The following is a 17,643-nucleotide window of genomic DNA, read 5'->3' as shown; positions in this document are numbered from 1 at the left end:
CTCTAGTTAGACTAAGCCACCAACCATTACTTCCTTTGAGGACTGTTTGTAGCAATATCTAACAGGTCTCTTCTTTTCCCCCTATGCTTGCCTACAGTTTTTTTTCACAGACACCAGAATGATCTGTAAAACTGAAAACTGGATCAAACCCTTGGCCTGTTAAAAAAATTTTGTTTCGAGTTACCTTTTTTTGTGTGTGTGTGGTGAGAACTTTTAAGATCTACTCTCTTAGCAACTTTATTTAGCCTCACCACACGGCATGCAAGATCTTAGTTCCCCCACTAGGGATCGAACCCATGCTTCCTGCAGTGAAAGCGCAAAGTCCTAACCACTGGACCGTCAGGGAATTCCTCGGAGCAACTTTTAAGTATACAATACAGTGTTAACTATAGTTGCCATGATGTACATTAGATACCTAGAACTTCATCTTCTAACTGGAAGTTTGTACCTTCTGATCACCTTTCACCCATCTCCATTTCCCCCTTCTCCGTCTCAAACCAACAATCTACTCTTCTCTTTGTTTCTATGAATTTGTCTTTTTTTTTTTTAGATTCCATATATAAGTGAGATCATACAGTATTTGTCTTTCTCTGACTTATTTCAGTTAGTATAATGCCTTCACGGTTCATCCGTGTTGTCACAAATGGCAGGATTTCCTTCTTTTTTTTTTTGGCTGAACAATAGTCAGTTGTGTGTGTGTGTGTGTGTGTGTGTGTGTGTGTGTGTATATATATATGTATATATATATACACACACACACACCACATTTTTCTCTATTCATTCGTCCATAGACAGACACATACTTGTTTCCATTTCTTGACTATTGTAAATAACGCTGCAATAAACACGGGAGTGCAGCTATCGCTTCAACATAGTAATTTTTTTCCCTTTGAATATATACCCAGGAGTGGTATTGCTGGATCATATGGTAGTTCTATTTTTAATTTTTTGAGGAACTTCCTTACTGTTTTCCATAGTGGCTGCACCAATTTACATTCCCACCAAGAGTGCATAAGAATTCCCTTTTCTCCACATCCTCTCCAACATTTACTTCTTGTGTTTTTTTGATATTAGCCATTCTGACAAGTGTGAGGTGGTATCTCATTGTGGTTTTGATTTGTGTTTCTCTGATAATTAATGATGTTGAGCATCTTTTCATGTGCCTGTTGACCATCTGTATGTCTTCTTTGGAAAAATGTCTATTCAGGTCTTCTGCCCATTTTTTAATCGGATTGTTTGGGTTTTTTTTGGTTGAGTTGTATGAGCTATTTATGTAGTTTGGATATTAACCCCTTATTGGTCATATTATTTGCAGATATTTTCTCCCATTCAGTAGGTTGCCTTTCCATTTGTTAATCATTTCTTTTGCTGTGCAGAAGCTTTTTAGTCTGATGTAATCCCACTTGTTTATTTTTGCTTTTGTTGTTTGTGCTTTGGGTGTCATATCCAAAAAATCATTGCCAAGACCAGTGTCTAAGAGTTTTCCCCTATGTTTTCTTTTAGAAGTTTCACGGTTTCAGGTCTTATATTTAAGTCTTTAATCCATTTTGAGTTAATTTTTGTGGGTGGTAGTTAATTTTTGTCAGTTCCATTCTCTTACATGTGTATATCCAGTTTTCCCAACACCATTCATTAAAAAGACTGCCTTTTTTCCATTGAATATTATTGGCTCCTTTGTCAAATATTAGTTGACTCCTTATGCATGGGTTTATTTCTGGTCTCTTCATTCTGTTTCATTCATCTATGTGTCTGTTTTTATGCCAGTATCATACTATTTTGATTACTGTAGCTTTGTAGTATAATTTGAAATCAGGGAGTATGATGCCTCTAGCTTTGTTCTTCTTTCTTAATACTGCTTTGGCTATTTGGGGTCTTTTGTGCTTCCATATGAATTTTAGGCTTGTTTGTTCTATTTCTGTGAAAAGTGCCATTGGAATTTTGACAGGGATTGTATTGAATCTATAGATAGCTTTGGATAGTATGGGATGTTTTAACAGTATTAATTCTTTCTGTTCACGAATGTGAAATAGCTTTCCATTTGCTTGTGTCACTTAAATTTCTTTCACCAGTGTCTTATCGTTTTCAGTATACAGATCTTTCACCTCTTGGTTAAATTTATTCCTAAGTATTTTATTGTTTTTGTTGCTATTGGAAATGGGATAGTTTTCTTTATTGCTTTTTAAAATTATTTATTGTTAGTATAAAAAATGCTACTGATTTCTGTATGTTGATTTTGTATCCTACAACTTTACTAAATTAGTTTATTACTTCTTACAGTCTTTTTGGTGGAGTCTTTTGGATCTTCTGTACATAAGATCCTGTCATCTGTAAACAGAGACGATTTTACTTCTTCCTTTCTGTTTCTGATGCCTTTTATTTCTTTTTCTTGCCTAATTGCTCTGCCTGGGACTTTCAGTACTATGTTGAATAGGAGTGGGGAGGGTTGTCTTGTTCCTGATCTTAGAGGAAAAGCTTTCAACCTTTCACCATTGAGTATGATGTTAGTTGCCTGCTTGTCCTGTATGGCCTTTATTATGTTGATGTATACTCCTTCTTTATCTAATTTGTTGAGAGTTTTTATCATGAGAGGATGTTGAATTTTGTCACATGCTTTTTCTGGACTTATTGAGATGATCATATGATTTTATTCTATTAAAATGTGATGTATGTGTTAAATGTGAGGTATCACATTTATTGATTTGCATGTGTTGGACCATCCTTGCATCCCACGGATGAATTCCACTTGATCATGGTATATGGTCCTTTTAATGTGCTGTTGAATTCAGTTTGCTAGTATTTTGTGAATTTTGGCCCTTATATTCATTAAGGATATTGACCTATAGTTTTCTTTTCTTGTAGTATCCTTATCTGGCTTTGGTATAAGGGTAATGCTGGGTTTGGAAGTGTTCCCTCTTCTTTGTATTGCAAGAGTTTGAGATAGTTCTGGTCTTGGGCTTTTCTTTTTGGGAGGTTTTTGATTACTGACTCAATCTTCTTAGTAGTAATCGGTCTGTTCAGATTTTCTATTTCTTCATGATTCTAGGAACTTATCCATTTCTTCTAGGTTGTCTAATTTGTTAGCATATAATTGTTCATAGTAGTCGCTTATGTTCCTTTATTTCTGTGATATCTGTTGAATGTCTCCTTTTTCACTTATAATTTTATTTATTTGAGCCCTCTTTCTTTTTTTCTTGGTTAGTTTGCCAATTTGGTTTATTTTTTCAAAGAACCAACTTTTAATTTTGTTAATCTTTTCTACTGCTTTCCTGATTCTCTGTTTCATTTATTTCTGCTCTAATCTTCATTATTTCCTCAAAAAAGCTGTATCTTCTGCTAAGATTGGGCTTAGTTCTTGTTTTTCTAGTTTTTTGAGGTATAACGTTAGGGGTTTTTTTTTAAGATCTTTCTTTTATTCTTGATGTATGCATTTATAGCTATAAAATTTCCTCTTGGAACATTCTTGCTGCATCTCATCAGTTTTGGTATATTGTTTTTCCATGTTTGTTTGCATCAAGCTTTTTTTTACATAAAAATATTTAATAGTTTCCATTGCACCAAAATATAAGCCAAACCCCGTGTGCCTGTTACACAAGATTCTGCTTGATCTAGCCTTGACCTTGTTCTTCACCTTCCCCTCATGCTTTCCCCCCTTCTAATGGCAGCTCATGTTACTTTTCACTAAAAGGCTTGCTGTTTATTGTATGTAGGCAGTGTCATTATATAGAGTTTCCCACCCCTTTTTAGATCATTCATTTGAACTCTGGATATAGGCTCTTACCACTGTTTACTCAGAAATTTGTGATATCTTTGGTTGTTTAGAACTCTTTCTTTCCAGTAAGAACTTTAAGAGGACATTGGTATCTTGGGGGAAAGTTTTTGCTCCTTCCGTGTCACTAACAAGTTCTTTTCTTGTGAAACAGAATTTAATTCTTAGAAGCAGTACAGCTTCTTGTTTGCTTCCAGGTTAACCAGCGAAAATGGTGGCAAGGCAAGTTAAAAACTGTGTCCCTGACAGAAGTCATTTGCATTAGTGACGTATCTCATGCCACCTACCCCTACCTCAATCCCTTTGACTGTATCTACAAGCCTATTTATATCATTTCACATGTGTTTCTTTTTTTAAAGCATAAGGGAGGAAGAGATGAAAATATTCCTAAGCCTATTTACTTTTTTAGATTTGTACTCATTCTTCATCATGTCTAAAGACTTCTTTGAGTATCTGATTGTTTCAGTTTGTTCCTGAGTGAGTCATCAGAAGTGGGTTGTGGTCACTGGTTTGATTGTTATTGGCCAGTTCTTCATCTCCTCTGGAACATGTGTTCCAAGAAGACAGCACATCCACTCATGAGCCATGTTAGTATGTGACCTCCTCCTTCTCAGAGAGTTGTAAACCATACTGCTTCCTCCTGGAGCAAAATTCCATCTCCTGGTAGGCTCGTGTACCTTCTTTATTAAGAAACTGAGTGGAGGTTGCTGTTACTGTTTCACGGGGAGGGCATTCATTCTTTTCTGAGAGAAACAAAAACACCTTATTCCTCTGGTGGAAATCTAGTGGCACATGGAGTTCATTCTTCTTTTCTATATTTTTCTCTTCTCTTTTCTCTTCTATTTTTCTGGTCAATAACTTGTCCTCTTTGTTTCAGTGTCCCATTCACCACTTGAAATCCTATCGTCTTCCCTGGATTTAGTCCCTTCTAGGACCCCTTTGCCCTCTGTCATAAGCTGAAGAATGGACAGCTGCTTCACAGGGTCATCACCTCCTCCTCTGGTAGGAAGCTCTGTTTACAGGTGCTGCTTCAGCAAGAGGCTGGAGAGGGTACCACAGACAGCCTGGAGCAGTACATCCCAAACCTTCCACTGGGAAGCTCCAGGTTCCCTTCTCTTGCGGTCTGCTGCTGACCAATACCAGAAAAATAAAATAAAAGAAGACATAGAAAATTCAGGCCCTGATTTCTGGTTTTAGTTTCCACAGACAAAATAAACTACCAAATTGCTACAAAGACTTCTCAATGCCTACTCTCATGTGTAGATAGACCAGTAGCAGTCCAGGGGCCAACCAGCTTCTGAGTAGTGCTGGTTGTCAGACCATACTTTGAGTAGCAACTGTTCAGAAGTCTCTTGAAGCATTTGTCTTGTTTTTGAGCTACTGTGCTTTTTAAACCCGGCGATGTTTCACTTGTCCATTATCACTAAAATCCTGGTGCTGGGCAGTGGACACTACTCCTGAGAGCTGCTGTTTTTAAGTATCTACTCAGCTATACTCTTTGGTAGCTGCTCAGCCCTTTCTTTACATTTATAGATCCCAGTAGCATCTCCTACCTCTCCATTTCCATAGAGACATCTAGTGTTTTACTTACGTATTCCCATCTTTTTCTACTTTTCTTTCTTTTTGAAAGCAGGGGTACAGAAATTGTTTCAAATTGTATTAAGGTTTTAATTGTCATCAGACTGTAGTTTTGAGTAGACTTTGTGTTGTTTAATGTCTCTGTTTCATGGAGATTACTTACGGGAACATGAAATGATGGAAAATAATACAGAGATTGCAGTACAGTGTGTGAGGAATTTCAAGAAGGGGTTTACTCTCAATTCTGTGGGGAAGAGGAATGCCAGGCCATTTTTGAAAAGTCACATTATCTTAGTCACCAAAATTTTTTTGAATACATGTAGCTATTAGCATTTTTGTGTTAGTGAATGAATGAAAGAAGAAGAGAACTAACATTTATTGAAGGCCTGGAACCTGCTGTGTACTTACGTATAGCATCTCTTTTCGGTGAGAGTTTTTGCTTAATAGCATATACAGAACCACCATGTAGTATCAGAGGGCTCATTTTATAAGAAGTAATTAAGTTAACGAGGTTGTAAACCCCCCTTGGCAGATGATGATGTTACTGGTCTTAAACACTGGAGACACTCTTACACTGTGGGGTTGTATAATGTGGGCACCCAGGGAGAGGCGTGAACATTTTGAATCCTTTGGGGTCCTATTTAATTCATTACTGCTGTGCTAAATAAAAAATTCATCATGCCTCATAAAAGTGCCCAACTATTTCTAGGCAGTGAACTCACAATTCACTATCATGAATACAAATAGTTTGTGGGAAATCATTCAAGCACCGATGGGGGCAGGGGGGCAGAACATGAGGGAACCATCGTAACTGCATTTTTCCAAGGCCATCAGAGTAAACTGTGGGCCTGAGAAGATGATCCTGATATATGAAAGCATTAAAAATTATTTGATTTCTAATTTTACAGCAGCCATCTGCTAAAAGAGTTACAAAGCCTGCCTTGCTCATTAAGACCCTTGGTTCTGAACCCCAAGTGAGCTTGTACTGCTCTACATCTGTGATAGTTTTCTGACTCGGTCAGCAACAGAGATGTGAGTGACTGACTGTAGCCTAAACATCCATGAGCATTTTCCAATGCTGAACATCTCCACATGGAAGCAGAATAGCTAAGCAAGCTCGAGGCCAAAATGTCGTGAGCTTTGTTTTGTTTCTTCCTCATGTGAGAGAGGCCTCTCTTGACTCACGTGTTTGACATGAATTATCAGATTTTGTGGCCAACTTTCAGAAGCAAAGCAACTTACATATAGTTGTATTTCAATAAAAACATTGCCGTTCATGATTCCTTTTGGAGCAGAGGCTGCGTTTCTCATTGCAAGACCCATGTTTTTGGTACAGTGATCGGGGCAGTTCCCAGCTGCCTGTCGGGTCAGTTTGGATGTGCTGCAGCTGGGTGATTTTGCAGCACTGCAGACTCAGGACTGCTAAAAAAGGGTGTTCTTCTGTGTTACAGAGTCCTTGTTTCATTGTATACAAACATGACTTGCTTGATTTAGGCAGTCATACTCTTTAGGTCACTGGACCACCAGACCTTTGTAAGCATAGTCCCTAGAAAAACTTGGGTGTCTTAACCAAGGAGATAGAGAGGTATAGAAGTAGATAAATATGCCAGTATTTGTGTGTGTATAAATGTATGGCTTTCTCTATGCTATATGACATAGTTTATATGATATGTATGTGACCTATGATTTTATTTGTATCTATGCGTGCATGCATCGATATTTGTTAACTCCTGGATAAATTTATTAGCTCTGAAAAAAACCCTCAGAATAAGCCTTGCTTGTATTCCTACCTTTTTTTCCTGACACAGTAGCTGTGTGGAGCCTGCTCGATTGCATGCATAGGTTTTCATACTTGCCCATGAGATTCCCATCCTTTTGTCCTCATGGTTACAAATGTCTTTCATTGTTTTCCCTTTCTCATTCACTGATTGCTATTTCACAATGTTTTCTTACATAAAGAATATTATAGTATATGAATTTATATGGTTATATGATTACATATTACATAATTATATAATAACATATAGTAGATACTATTCACAACCCAATGCAAGGTACCAGAGTATACAGAGTTAAATTAGTTATCATTCTTACCTTAACAGGAATTTAAAATTCCCAGAATCATAAACGATCATCTATAACCCCTTTCCATCCTTTATAGAAATGAATTCTGGTCTAGATATTTTGATCTAGAAATGTTTTGTTATAGGCCATTTGTTCATTAGTGCAGGATATCTGATAACCCTAGGTGTTCTACTGTTTTCTGGTGAGAAGATATTTTGACTTTGAAGACTTCATATTTTGTTTGTCCAACTCAATGCATTTTAAAATTCAACATTCAAACATATATATGCACATAAATCTACATATGTAAAGTATCTGTGAGTTAGAGAAAATGATGAACTAAGAATGAGTTCTAAGCAATGCTGTTATGACTTGCCAATTTTAAATGCCAGCATTCTTATATCTAGAATGGCAGTGCTTTTCAGTATTTTGAGTACACGTGAAGAATACACCTTTTTGTCCTACATAGAATCCTTTTATATTTTTACAGCAAACATGCAAGACGTTGTCACTGAGAGTATGATTACTAGATTAATGCATTCGGTCTACTCAAAAGTATTGCCTTGGAAAATGCTTAAGATTTTATGCTGTGCTTGCCAAGGTCATGTTTAGTTGGTACCTATGATAGTCCACATGATTCAAGAACTAGGCTTTGCAGTATGGAGGAGGATGATAATTTAATTCTCGATTCTCCTCAGAAATACAATATTTTTCATTCATAGAGGTTATTACATAGAGTTTTGTTTTGGATAAATATGTAAACATTTGAATAAAGATGCAAATTTATTTGAACTTTAGCACAGAAGAGCCAAAGGAAATGAAGCAGAAAACCTCATGAGATAACTGTTACTTCCTGTTTGCAGCATGATGAAATATAATGAAAACAGTCCTCTAAAATACATTGGACCTTGCAACTTGTCCGTACAGGTTTACTTATTTTTTCTAAAGTAGCGACTATCTCATGAACTACTTGAGTTAAAGATCAAGTATTATGTCAGGAAAATAATGAGTTGTCTCTTTTAGACAATGAGACTTTGGAGAAAATTACCCTTAATCCCAGCTTCCAAAAATGAATTATTAAAATGAGCGCAGCAATAGAATTCCTGAAGATAGTTAAGAACCTGAGCATAGGACTTCCCGGGTGGCGCGGTGGTTGAGAGTCCGCCTGCCGATGCAGGGGACGCGGGTTCGTGCCCCGGTCCGGGAAGATCCCACGTGCCGCAGAGCGGCTGGGCCCGTGAGCCATGGCCGCTGAGCCTGCGCGTCCGGAGCCTGTGCTCCGCGGTGGGAGGGGCCACAGCAGTGAGAGGCCTTAGTACTGCAAAAAATAAAATTAAAAAAAAAAGAACCTGAGCATAAAATCTTTTTAACAATTTAGAAAGAAGGATCTTCGAAGTATATTTAAAAATGATATTTGAATTACTTAAATAGATTTTAAAGTTAATAAAACTGATTCCTTGTTTCAATTTAAGTTAACCAATCTTTACATCCCAGTAGATATTGTGGGTTTACATACAATTTAACAGCCATATGACGTAGGTCCAATCCAAATTCCAATAGATCTGCTCCTGGCGCCATTTTTAAATAGATTTGACCCTGAGAGAATTTGATGCCATTTGGTTCAGGCCATTAAAAGGTCTCTGAGAGGTCAGATCAATTCTAGCAGCCACCAAAGAGTTCTCATTCTTGGTTGATCACCTCCCCCTCCTCCGTCTGCTCCCACACACATACACACAAAGCAGTTTGTCCATGGTGTCCACCCTGGACCAGAACAGGATTTCCAGAGAACTGGGTGTAGCCATGTATCTGAGGTTGGAGGTTTGGCTGCAGTGAGGTTCATAATCACTGGAATAAGCAATATAGGCTGACCTGCACTTTTACTATTTCTGGCCAGTTTACCTAAAAGAAAACTTAGCTTTTCATGTAAAATATGTACGTATATATTTGTGTGTGTGTGTTTGCCACTGTCTGGAGTTGTTTTGTCTATAAATGCTTCCACTCTTCTAATAGTGTAATGGGTAGGAAGGCTAGAAATTCAAGTCAAGAAAGAATATACAAAATACATGTGAGAGTGTAGGTGGGGATGGGGACCAGAGAATGCTGCTGAGAAAGCAGGATGATGAGAAAGCCTGGAGGTGAGTTGTTTCAGAGGCCAGACTGTAGGGTTGGAATGTGTGGGCGATGCAGGAGAGTTGGCCCACAGTTGGAGACCAGGTAGCACAGATGTCAGGAATTTGCTGGGAGGGCAGCCTCACCTGACTTTGAAAGCCAGGGAGCCTAGAAACAGAGTATCGCAAAGTGACAGAAGAGTTCCAGTGTGAACTGGTGGGTAGAGGGGAATGTAGCACCAAGAAGTGAAATGAAACGTAATAGTATATAAACTCTTTGTTCATGACTGAGGCCAGTTCAGCCTGATGGAGCAGCAGACGTGTGTCCATACAGTTCACCGGCCTTTAAATAGTTAAACCCTGAGAACGTTGGAAAACGTAGCTCAGGAACTTTACGCAATGGAGGATGTGTTAAGGGACTATGCCCTTTGGAGGGAGGGTATTGCAAAGATGAAAAGACTGATGTTTCTCAGCTACAGTCTTTAAAAGGAGACTGCAGAGATCCGCCATCACAGACCACCAGAGAATCTACTTGGACCCATTCTCGTTACCCAGAAAGCAAACTGGAGGGAGATTTAACTCCAACCATTGAAGAAGTACCCAGCATCCCACCACAATCCTCAGCTCCATGAGATCACCTGCTTCTTCTGCACCATATTTGCTAGCACTCCCTTGAGAACTTTATGGGACCTGCATAGATTCTTGGTGCTCTGTGGCTCCTGTTATTAGGTGATGCTTTGGGGCTGTATATAGGCCCTGAAGCACATGTTGGGCAATGCGCCCAAGGTTGCGTTCCAACTGTTCATTTATTATTTCTTCAGTGGTGGGAAATGGGCTGGAAGTCACCTGCAGGTCTCCCTGTGAGAAAGAGCAGCGTTGAGGTTTGTCCCCTTCCACCCATAGGTAGGGGTACTGCCACTCACACCTGGGGAAGGCTTTCCTGCCCTCAGACAGTGGCACCAGAGCAGAGAACTTGCAAGAAAGCAAGATTTGGGAGATTGGTCTTTCTTGCCTTGACTGCCTGGACCTGGGCCCATGTTTTATTCTACTGACATTTAATAGTTGAGTATTTCCCAGATCCTGATTATGGAACATTAGAACTAGGACAGTTGAATGAGAAACAGATTCTATGGCAAATAAGTTTGGGAGATGGTGCATTCTCCATCTTTTTCCAGAGTTCCACAATGCACATGCTCCTTTAAGAAGCCATTTTAAAAGGAAACCTATTTCACTTCATCTAACTTACTGTGGCCCCAAATTCATTTGACTTTAGACTTCATTTCCCCTGAATATCTATCATCATTCCTTGGAACTCAGTATTAAAAGGATCAGGTTCTTGGAAACAGATGCTAAGAGGAGACATGTACTAATAGTGGAAGGATAAAACCAAATTTGGCCCACCTTACCAGTTTGAGCTAAGAATTCTTCATATGCCTCCGGTGGCCTGCTTCTTTTAGCAGGGAACTTGTTCTACGAGTGAAGCCTATGAAAACAACTAGAAGATGCCCTGGAAGGTCTGTATTTCTTGTATTCAAATCCTTAAGATTAGTTGCTTAGTTTTTTAATCAATTTGAAGAGTAATTAATTTAATCTGATTGTAAGCAAACCAATTTTATTTAGAAACTATTTTTGAGGAAGGACAGTTCTTTTAAATTTAAAAAATACATTTGATAAAGACACCCAGGTTATCAAGTTAATTTTGACTTGAATCACCTATGTATAATATAGTAATTATATATAAATGATTGCTTTTTTAAAAAATCTATTTTTTATTGAAGTATGTTTAATTTACAATGTTATATTAGTTTCAGGTGTACAGCAAAGTGATTCACTTAAATATATATATATATATATATATATATATATACACACACATACATACACACACACACACACACACACACATTCTTTTTCAGATTCTTTCCCATACAGGTTACTACAAAATATTGAGTATAGTTCCCAGTGCTATACAGTAGGTCCTTGTTGTTTATTTTATATATAGTAGTGTGTGTCTGTTGCTCCCAAATTCCTAATTTATCCCTCCCCCCCTTTCCCCTTTGGTAACCATAGTTTGTTTTCTACGTGTGTGAGTCTGTTTCTGTTTTGTAAATAAGTTCATTTGTGTCATTTTTTAAGATTCCACATATAAGTGATAGCATATGATATTTGTCTTTGTCTGACTTACTTCGCTTAGTATGATAATCTCTAGGTCCATCCATGTTGCTGCAGATGGTATTATTTCATTCTTTTATAGCTGGGTAGTATTCTGTTATTTGTATATACCACATCTTCATTGTGCATTCGTTTGTCAGTGGACACTTACGTTACTTCCGTGTCTTGGCTATTGTAAATAGTGCTGCAATGAACTTGGAGTGCATGTACCTTTTCGAATTATGGTTTTCTCCGGATATATGCCCAGGAGTGGGATTGCTGGATCATATAGTAGCTCTAGTTTTAGTTTTTTAAGAAACAATTGCTTTAAGAAGATAGTCCTCCTCAGATTTTGTTGGCTCTGTTTACTCAGCCAATTTTTTAGCAGCCCAGTGATAACCTTTAAGCACAATTCCTGTTATATCTGAATCAATGACATGTCTGAATAGAAAGCACGAATATTTTTAAAGGTTCCCAAAACATTCTTTGCTCCCAGGAGTGAAGTCATTTGAAAACACTGTTAGTGGGCCTTCTCTCCCAAATCTTTTCCCCTGAAAGTTGAAAAAAAGATTTCTGCTTAATTTATTAATATGGCTTGTTTTCATCCACAGAGGCCAGCAAGCTTGTTATGTCCTACGTAGCAGCTGTTTGTGGAAAAGGAGCAGAAGTTAATCAAGTCAAAGAACAGCTTTTACAGTCCAACCCAGTCCTGGAAGGTAGGATTTTCTGTGTACCTTGGGTCAGTATGACTGGAACGGTAAATCCAGTTTTCCGGGCACTTCTGACACCTGGTGGGCTGGGAGGGGGAGAGTCAGGCCCAGACCTGCTGAGCAAAAGGTAGCGGCATCCTAGGAACTCCTGGCTTCACGCACTTGAAGGAGGGAACGCTTTACTCGTGTAAAAGGAGCTCTCCCACTTGCAATCATTTTTCTCCCTTTTAATTTTTATTTGAATTACTTACCTTTTGCTTAATAATAATCAACTGATATTTGCATTTGACTTGACAGCTGGGAGAAACTTGGTGGAAAAGAGCAATGTGAGGGCAGTGCTATTTTATCATTCAGGATAACACCCATGGCTGGTGATTTCTGTTGTCAGGGAAACCAAGGCTATGCCAGAGAAATATTTAAGGACCAGTTTTCTCAGGGTTACAAAAAGCCTAAACCTGACTTTAGAGCTCAAATTCTGTGGTTGGCCATCTGTGTCTGTTAGTCAGCTTGGGCTGCCATAACAAAGTACCATAGAGTGGGTGGCTTAAACAACAGAAATCTATTTTCTCACACTTCTGGAGGCTCCGAAGTCTAAGATCACCTGCTGGCAAGGTAGGTTTTCTTCTGAAGCCTTGGCTTGTAGGCAGCTGCCATCTTGCTATGTGCTCACATGACCTCTTCTTTGTGTGTGTATATGGGAGGGGGAGGGGGGATGATGGGCAGGTGGGCGCTGGCTCCTGGCCTCATCTAACTACCTCCCAGAGGCCCCATCTCCAAATACCATTACATTGGGGGGTTAGAGCTTCAAAATATGAATTGGGCGGTGGGGTCGGGTAGGGACACAAACATTTAGTTCATAATACCATCAGAAAACAAAGCTGGAGAGAAGTTCCCTTCTGCCGTGGAGGTTGGCATAAACCATCAGTATAAACCATCCTTATGTTGGAAACAGTAACTCAAAGCCTCTTCCTATTGCTGGAAAGCCCTTTGCCTTGCTTTATATTGTAAGCACGCCAGTGTTGTCATTTAACACAGTTGTTGGGGTAGAGTAGGTTTCTCAACCTTGGTGCTGTTGACATTTTGGACTGGATAAGTCTTTGCTGTGGGGTGCTGTCCTGTGCGGTGTAGGATGTTTAGCAGTATCCCTGGCCTCTAACCACTGGATGCCAATAGCACCCCTGCCTCTAGTTGTTACCATTGAAAATGTCTCCAGACAATGCCAGATGTCCCCTGAGGGGATCAAGACCACCTTGATCAGAATCTCTGGTCTAGAAGAGTAGTGTGGTTCAGCCCTTTGTTCGAAGTCATGGAAGGTCAAGATTTAACATGGATTAAAGCAGAACCGCTCTGTGGGGGGAGACCCCCCCTCTGCCGCCCCAGTATGGAGGAACAGAACTCTGCCCATTGTCTTTGTTACTCAGGCCTAGTCCCTCCTTCCACTTTATTACAAGGAGGCACCATGCATCTTTATCCTCCAGACAGTGAAATAAAACTCATGAGAATACTTTGCTTGTGAAAAGCAAAGGCCAGAACACCTGTTACATTGTTATTGACCTTTCTTCCCCTTCAGGACCTAACAAATAAAGAAGCTGTTGTAGAAAGTGTTTTATCTTTATCTTATTATCCCAGTCTTTTACTTTTTGCTTACTGTCTTTTGCTTTTAGTTAGGATGCTATACATGTGTTATATTTCTATAGATGCTTATTTTCAGAATGCTGTGATCTAAAGGAGAAACACTGTGGAATGCTATAGCTTGCATCTGTGATTAGAATCTGGCCCTTTATTCAATGGTATTTGAAACTAGGCCCCAGTGCAGGAACTGGAAGAAATGTCTACTGTGGGCATGTATTATCTTTTGTGGGAATGCTTTACTTTCTAACTGGAGCTGCTACTGTAAATGAACATTTAGAACAATGAACTTAAAAAAAACAATTGAGGAATGTGTCTCAAGTGTTCTATAATGGAACACTTGTTTTTGATTCTGTGGCTCACAGTAAAAGACTTTAGTGTTTAGAGCTGTGTTTAGTAATGTGCAACTCAGATTTGTTTGATGAAAAGATGGTTTATGGCTTGCAAATGGCACCCTGAATAAAGTTTTTTTGAAGCAATTCCTTCACTTGCCCTTGACCTTCAAGCCACAATAAACTCTCCGTTATGTGTCAGCGTCTCGTGCTGGACTTTGGGGCTGTACAAATTAGTTAATATGGCATCCCTGCGTGTTGACACCCACCACAAAGATCTAGCCTGTGAAAACACGAAAAATGTCATGGTCTTCATGATGACTAGGTCAACACTCACCATTATCAAGGTTGCATTTATTAAAATCCTTTAGCTGGTGGTGGACGTAGGATAAGGATGTGAACCTCTTCAGCATCCTTTTTTGAGTGTTTCCCATGTGCAGGTTTCCTTACTTAATATAACATCTCAGCTTATTTTCTGTTGAAGAGAGAATTTGGTGTCAGGGACCTACGAGACCTACGAAACCATACCCATTCCAAGTGGAATCTCTGAATCAAAGAACTTGCCCTGTGTTGACTTTAAATTTTGTCTTAACTAGCAGGAGGCAACTATTATTTTTTTTTTTTTTACAATCAAAAACATAAAAATACTAGCTAACGTGAAATATAACACAGCAGGTTTGGCTACTGAATATCCACAGTGAGCGTTACACATCTTGATCAGGTGATTGCTTTCAAAACTTGGACCAGCTTTTAGCCATTGTTAATCATGTGAGCTCTTGTTAGGCTAATCTTAATTTAATGAAGTTGTGGCGGCTTCCAGGGATTTGATGCCCGACCTCTTAATTTAAAGATTCATTTCTGTTTGCCACATCATCGTGCATCACTCTGCAGTCCTTGCTGCTGCCCTGTGGCCCACAGATCCCAGTAACAGCCTCGGGGTGGGGTGGGAGGGTATTGGTAGAGAAGCAGAATTTCATGCCCATCCCTTGACTCATTGAAACAAAGTGTGCACTTGAACAAGATCCTCAGGTGATGGGTTTACACATTAAAGTTTGAGGTGCACTGCTAGGCTTCAGAGCATCAAACAGGGATCCCCTCTTCTTATACGACTTACATTTATTCCACTTACATCCTCTACTACCAAGGCCCAGATTAATTTGCTCCTATCTTGTGCGCAAGCTTGATGAAGCAGTCATTTTACCTCATGACACTGAAATACCTTTGTCAAACAGGAGCGTTCTGTGCCTGGGGCAGTGTCATCCTGTGGTTCTTATGTGCTCTCGTTTGAAAGGGCGTCCTGTGGGAGATTCTAGCTCCTCGAAGCAGCTAAGATTGGGACAAACTTGGATTTTTGCATTGTGGGCTGATTTTTTTTTTTTTTCTGGAAAGTTTCACTTAGGTCTGATGGACATAAACTAATGAAACTATATGGTATTTTTAGCCTATTGGAGATGATGTTTCCAAGTCTCTTTCTGTATTTCAGTTATATATTTAATCACGTTTAAATACCTTTTATTTCGAACTTAAACAATTTAAAGTTTCTCATGCCTTTTTCCACCTGAAAACCTCATCAATTGAGTTTCATAAAACCTTTGCTAATGTTAAGTAATCATCTCTAAAATAACCTTATCCATTGTTAATAACAGTAGAAGAGCACAGAAGCCCTGCTTGCTCGCCATTCAGCTGACTACTATCAAAACAGTTAAAATGTGTTGAATTAGACAGGATTAAGTTTACAGTAGTACTTGAAAAAAATTCTGTGAATCATAGGCATGACTCTTTCTGTGAACTTATAAAAAGACATGGAAGCTTTAGCAGCTTATTAAGACTCGTGCTAAGTAGTTTCTATGGAAATTTTCTGGACAGAAATGTCATTGCTACAAGTTGCATTTCTAGGATTTATGGATGTCAGATATTACATTTGTTTTATTTTTTGGCTTGAAATTATTTTTCTGTCACTTGACCACACATCTGTTTCTTTCCTACCAGCATTTGGAAATGCCAAGACTGTAAGGAATGACAACTCCTCTAGATTTGTAAGTATTTGTATAAGCATAAGTGTTAACACTAATATTTACCTCGTGTGTTTAAACAACCAGTAGATGTTTAATATTTCTTAATACACACATTTAAAAAATAAGAAACACCATATTGAGACATAAGCTAAAAGTTCTATAAGGACTGTTTTTCTGCTTTCTGGAATTTTCCTTTTTAATTCTTCTTGGAGTGACAAGCTATCTTTTTTGCATGTTTTCTTGTCATCTATCATAAAATTCCATGAGCAATTTCAGTGAGGCTGTTTAGAGTAACTCTTTACTAATGTGAGTTTTGATATTTAGATTAAGACTCAGAAATTCCATAGAAAGAAGGGTAAACTAGGTGTCAAGTTTGTATACTCTACAGCTCTTGTCTGTTCTTCAGTGGGACCAGAAAGGATGGAGGTGTATTCTAAAACTTTATAGAGGTAAAATCAATAAGTTTGGCTGCTAATGGGGGGTGTGGGGAGGACTGAATAGTAAAAACTGAAGGTAATTGATGTTTTGAGTCGGGCTGAGTTGGAAAATGCTAATTCCCATAGTGGAAACCTTTCCAGCCTCATCTCCCACCTCTGCAGTGTACACTCTGGCACATCAGCCCCTGGGTCTCCCCAGCTGTGCTGCCTTCTTTCCTGCCTCTGGTCTTGACAGGGACACACACTGCCTGGAGGCAGCTGGGGGAAATATGGTGAGTGTGATGGTGGCATTTTGAAATTGATGGCTTTTTTTTTCTATAGTTGAGCCAGTTTTATAAATTTCATAATAAAAGATCGTTTACTTTATAAGCTGTCTTCTCATATACATTACTTGGGACCATTATTGATGATCGTCTGTGCCTCGCTGCCAGACACCCTTCCTGCATCCCCACACCTCCACTCCCCAGCTTCTTTTAGCCCCCTTTCTGCTTTTTTCTCATTGGCGTTGTCCTGTGCTTAAGGCATGCAAATGACCTCAGGTGGAGATCGTTTTGATAGATTGGAAAGTGGAAGGCTAAGGTTCCTAATTCCAAGGCAGTGAATTTTTTCCATTGGATTAGCCCCTTAAGTTGTTAAAACTGATGTGAGCCATGCCTTTTCCTGTTGTGGTAACATGACTAATCTCATTACATAAATAGAATTAGACGCAAAGTGTGGGCAGATAGAAGTAATTCCAATAGATGAAGCTTCTTTATAGGATAGAGATTTTATTTTTGCTCTTGGCAAATCTCATATACACACGCTTTAAAAAAAATACTTGCGAATATATTTAGTCTGTAGGCCATAAAAATAC

The 17,643-nt window shown here is 38.8% G+C and overlaps 1 protein-coding gene across 3 annotated transcripts in view; it reads left to right on the top strand.

Annotated features, from left to right (window-relative positions):
• MYO1B (myosin IB) overlaps positions 1-17,643 on the top strand; it is a 192,528-nt gene that overhangs the window by 99,995 nt on the left and 74,890 nt on the right. For all 3 annotated transcript variants that reach the window (XM_032638061.1, XM_032638059.1, XM_032638060.1), the window contains 2 exons: positions 12,279-12,383; positions 16,328-16,374. In XM_032638061.1, the coding sequence (XP_032493952.1) occupies positions 12,279-12,383; positions 16,328-16,374 (152 nt within the window). The remainder of the gene's footprint in view (positions 1-12,278; positions 12,384-16,327; positions 16,375-17,643) is intronic.

Source organism: Phocoena sinus, chromosome 7 (genome assembly GCF_008692025.1).
Source record: "Phocoena sinus isolate mPhoSin1 chromosome 7, mPhoSin1.pri, whole genome shotgun sequence".
NCBI lineage: Eukaryota > Metazoa > Chordata > Mammalia > Artiodactyla > Phocoenidae > Phocoena > Phocoena sinus.
Note: the sequence above shows the minus strand (reverse complement) of the source record. Positions and strands in the feature narration are given on the sequence as shown.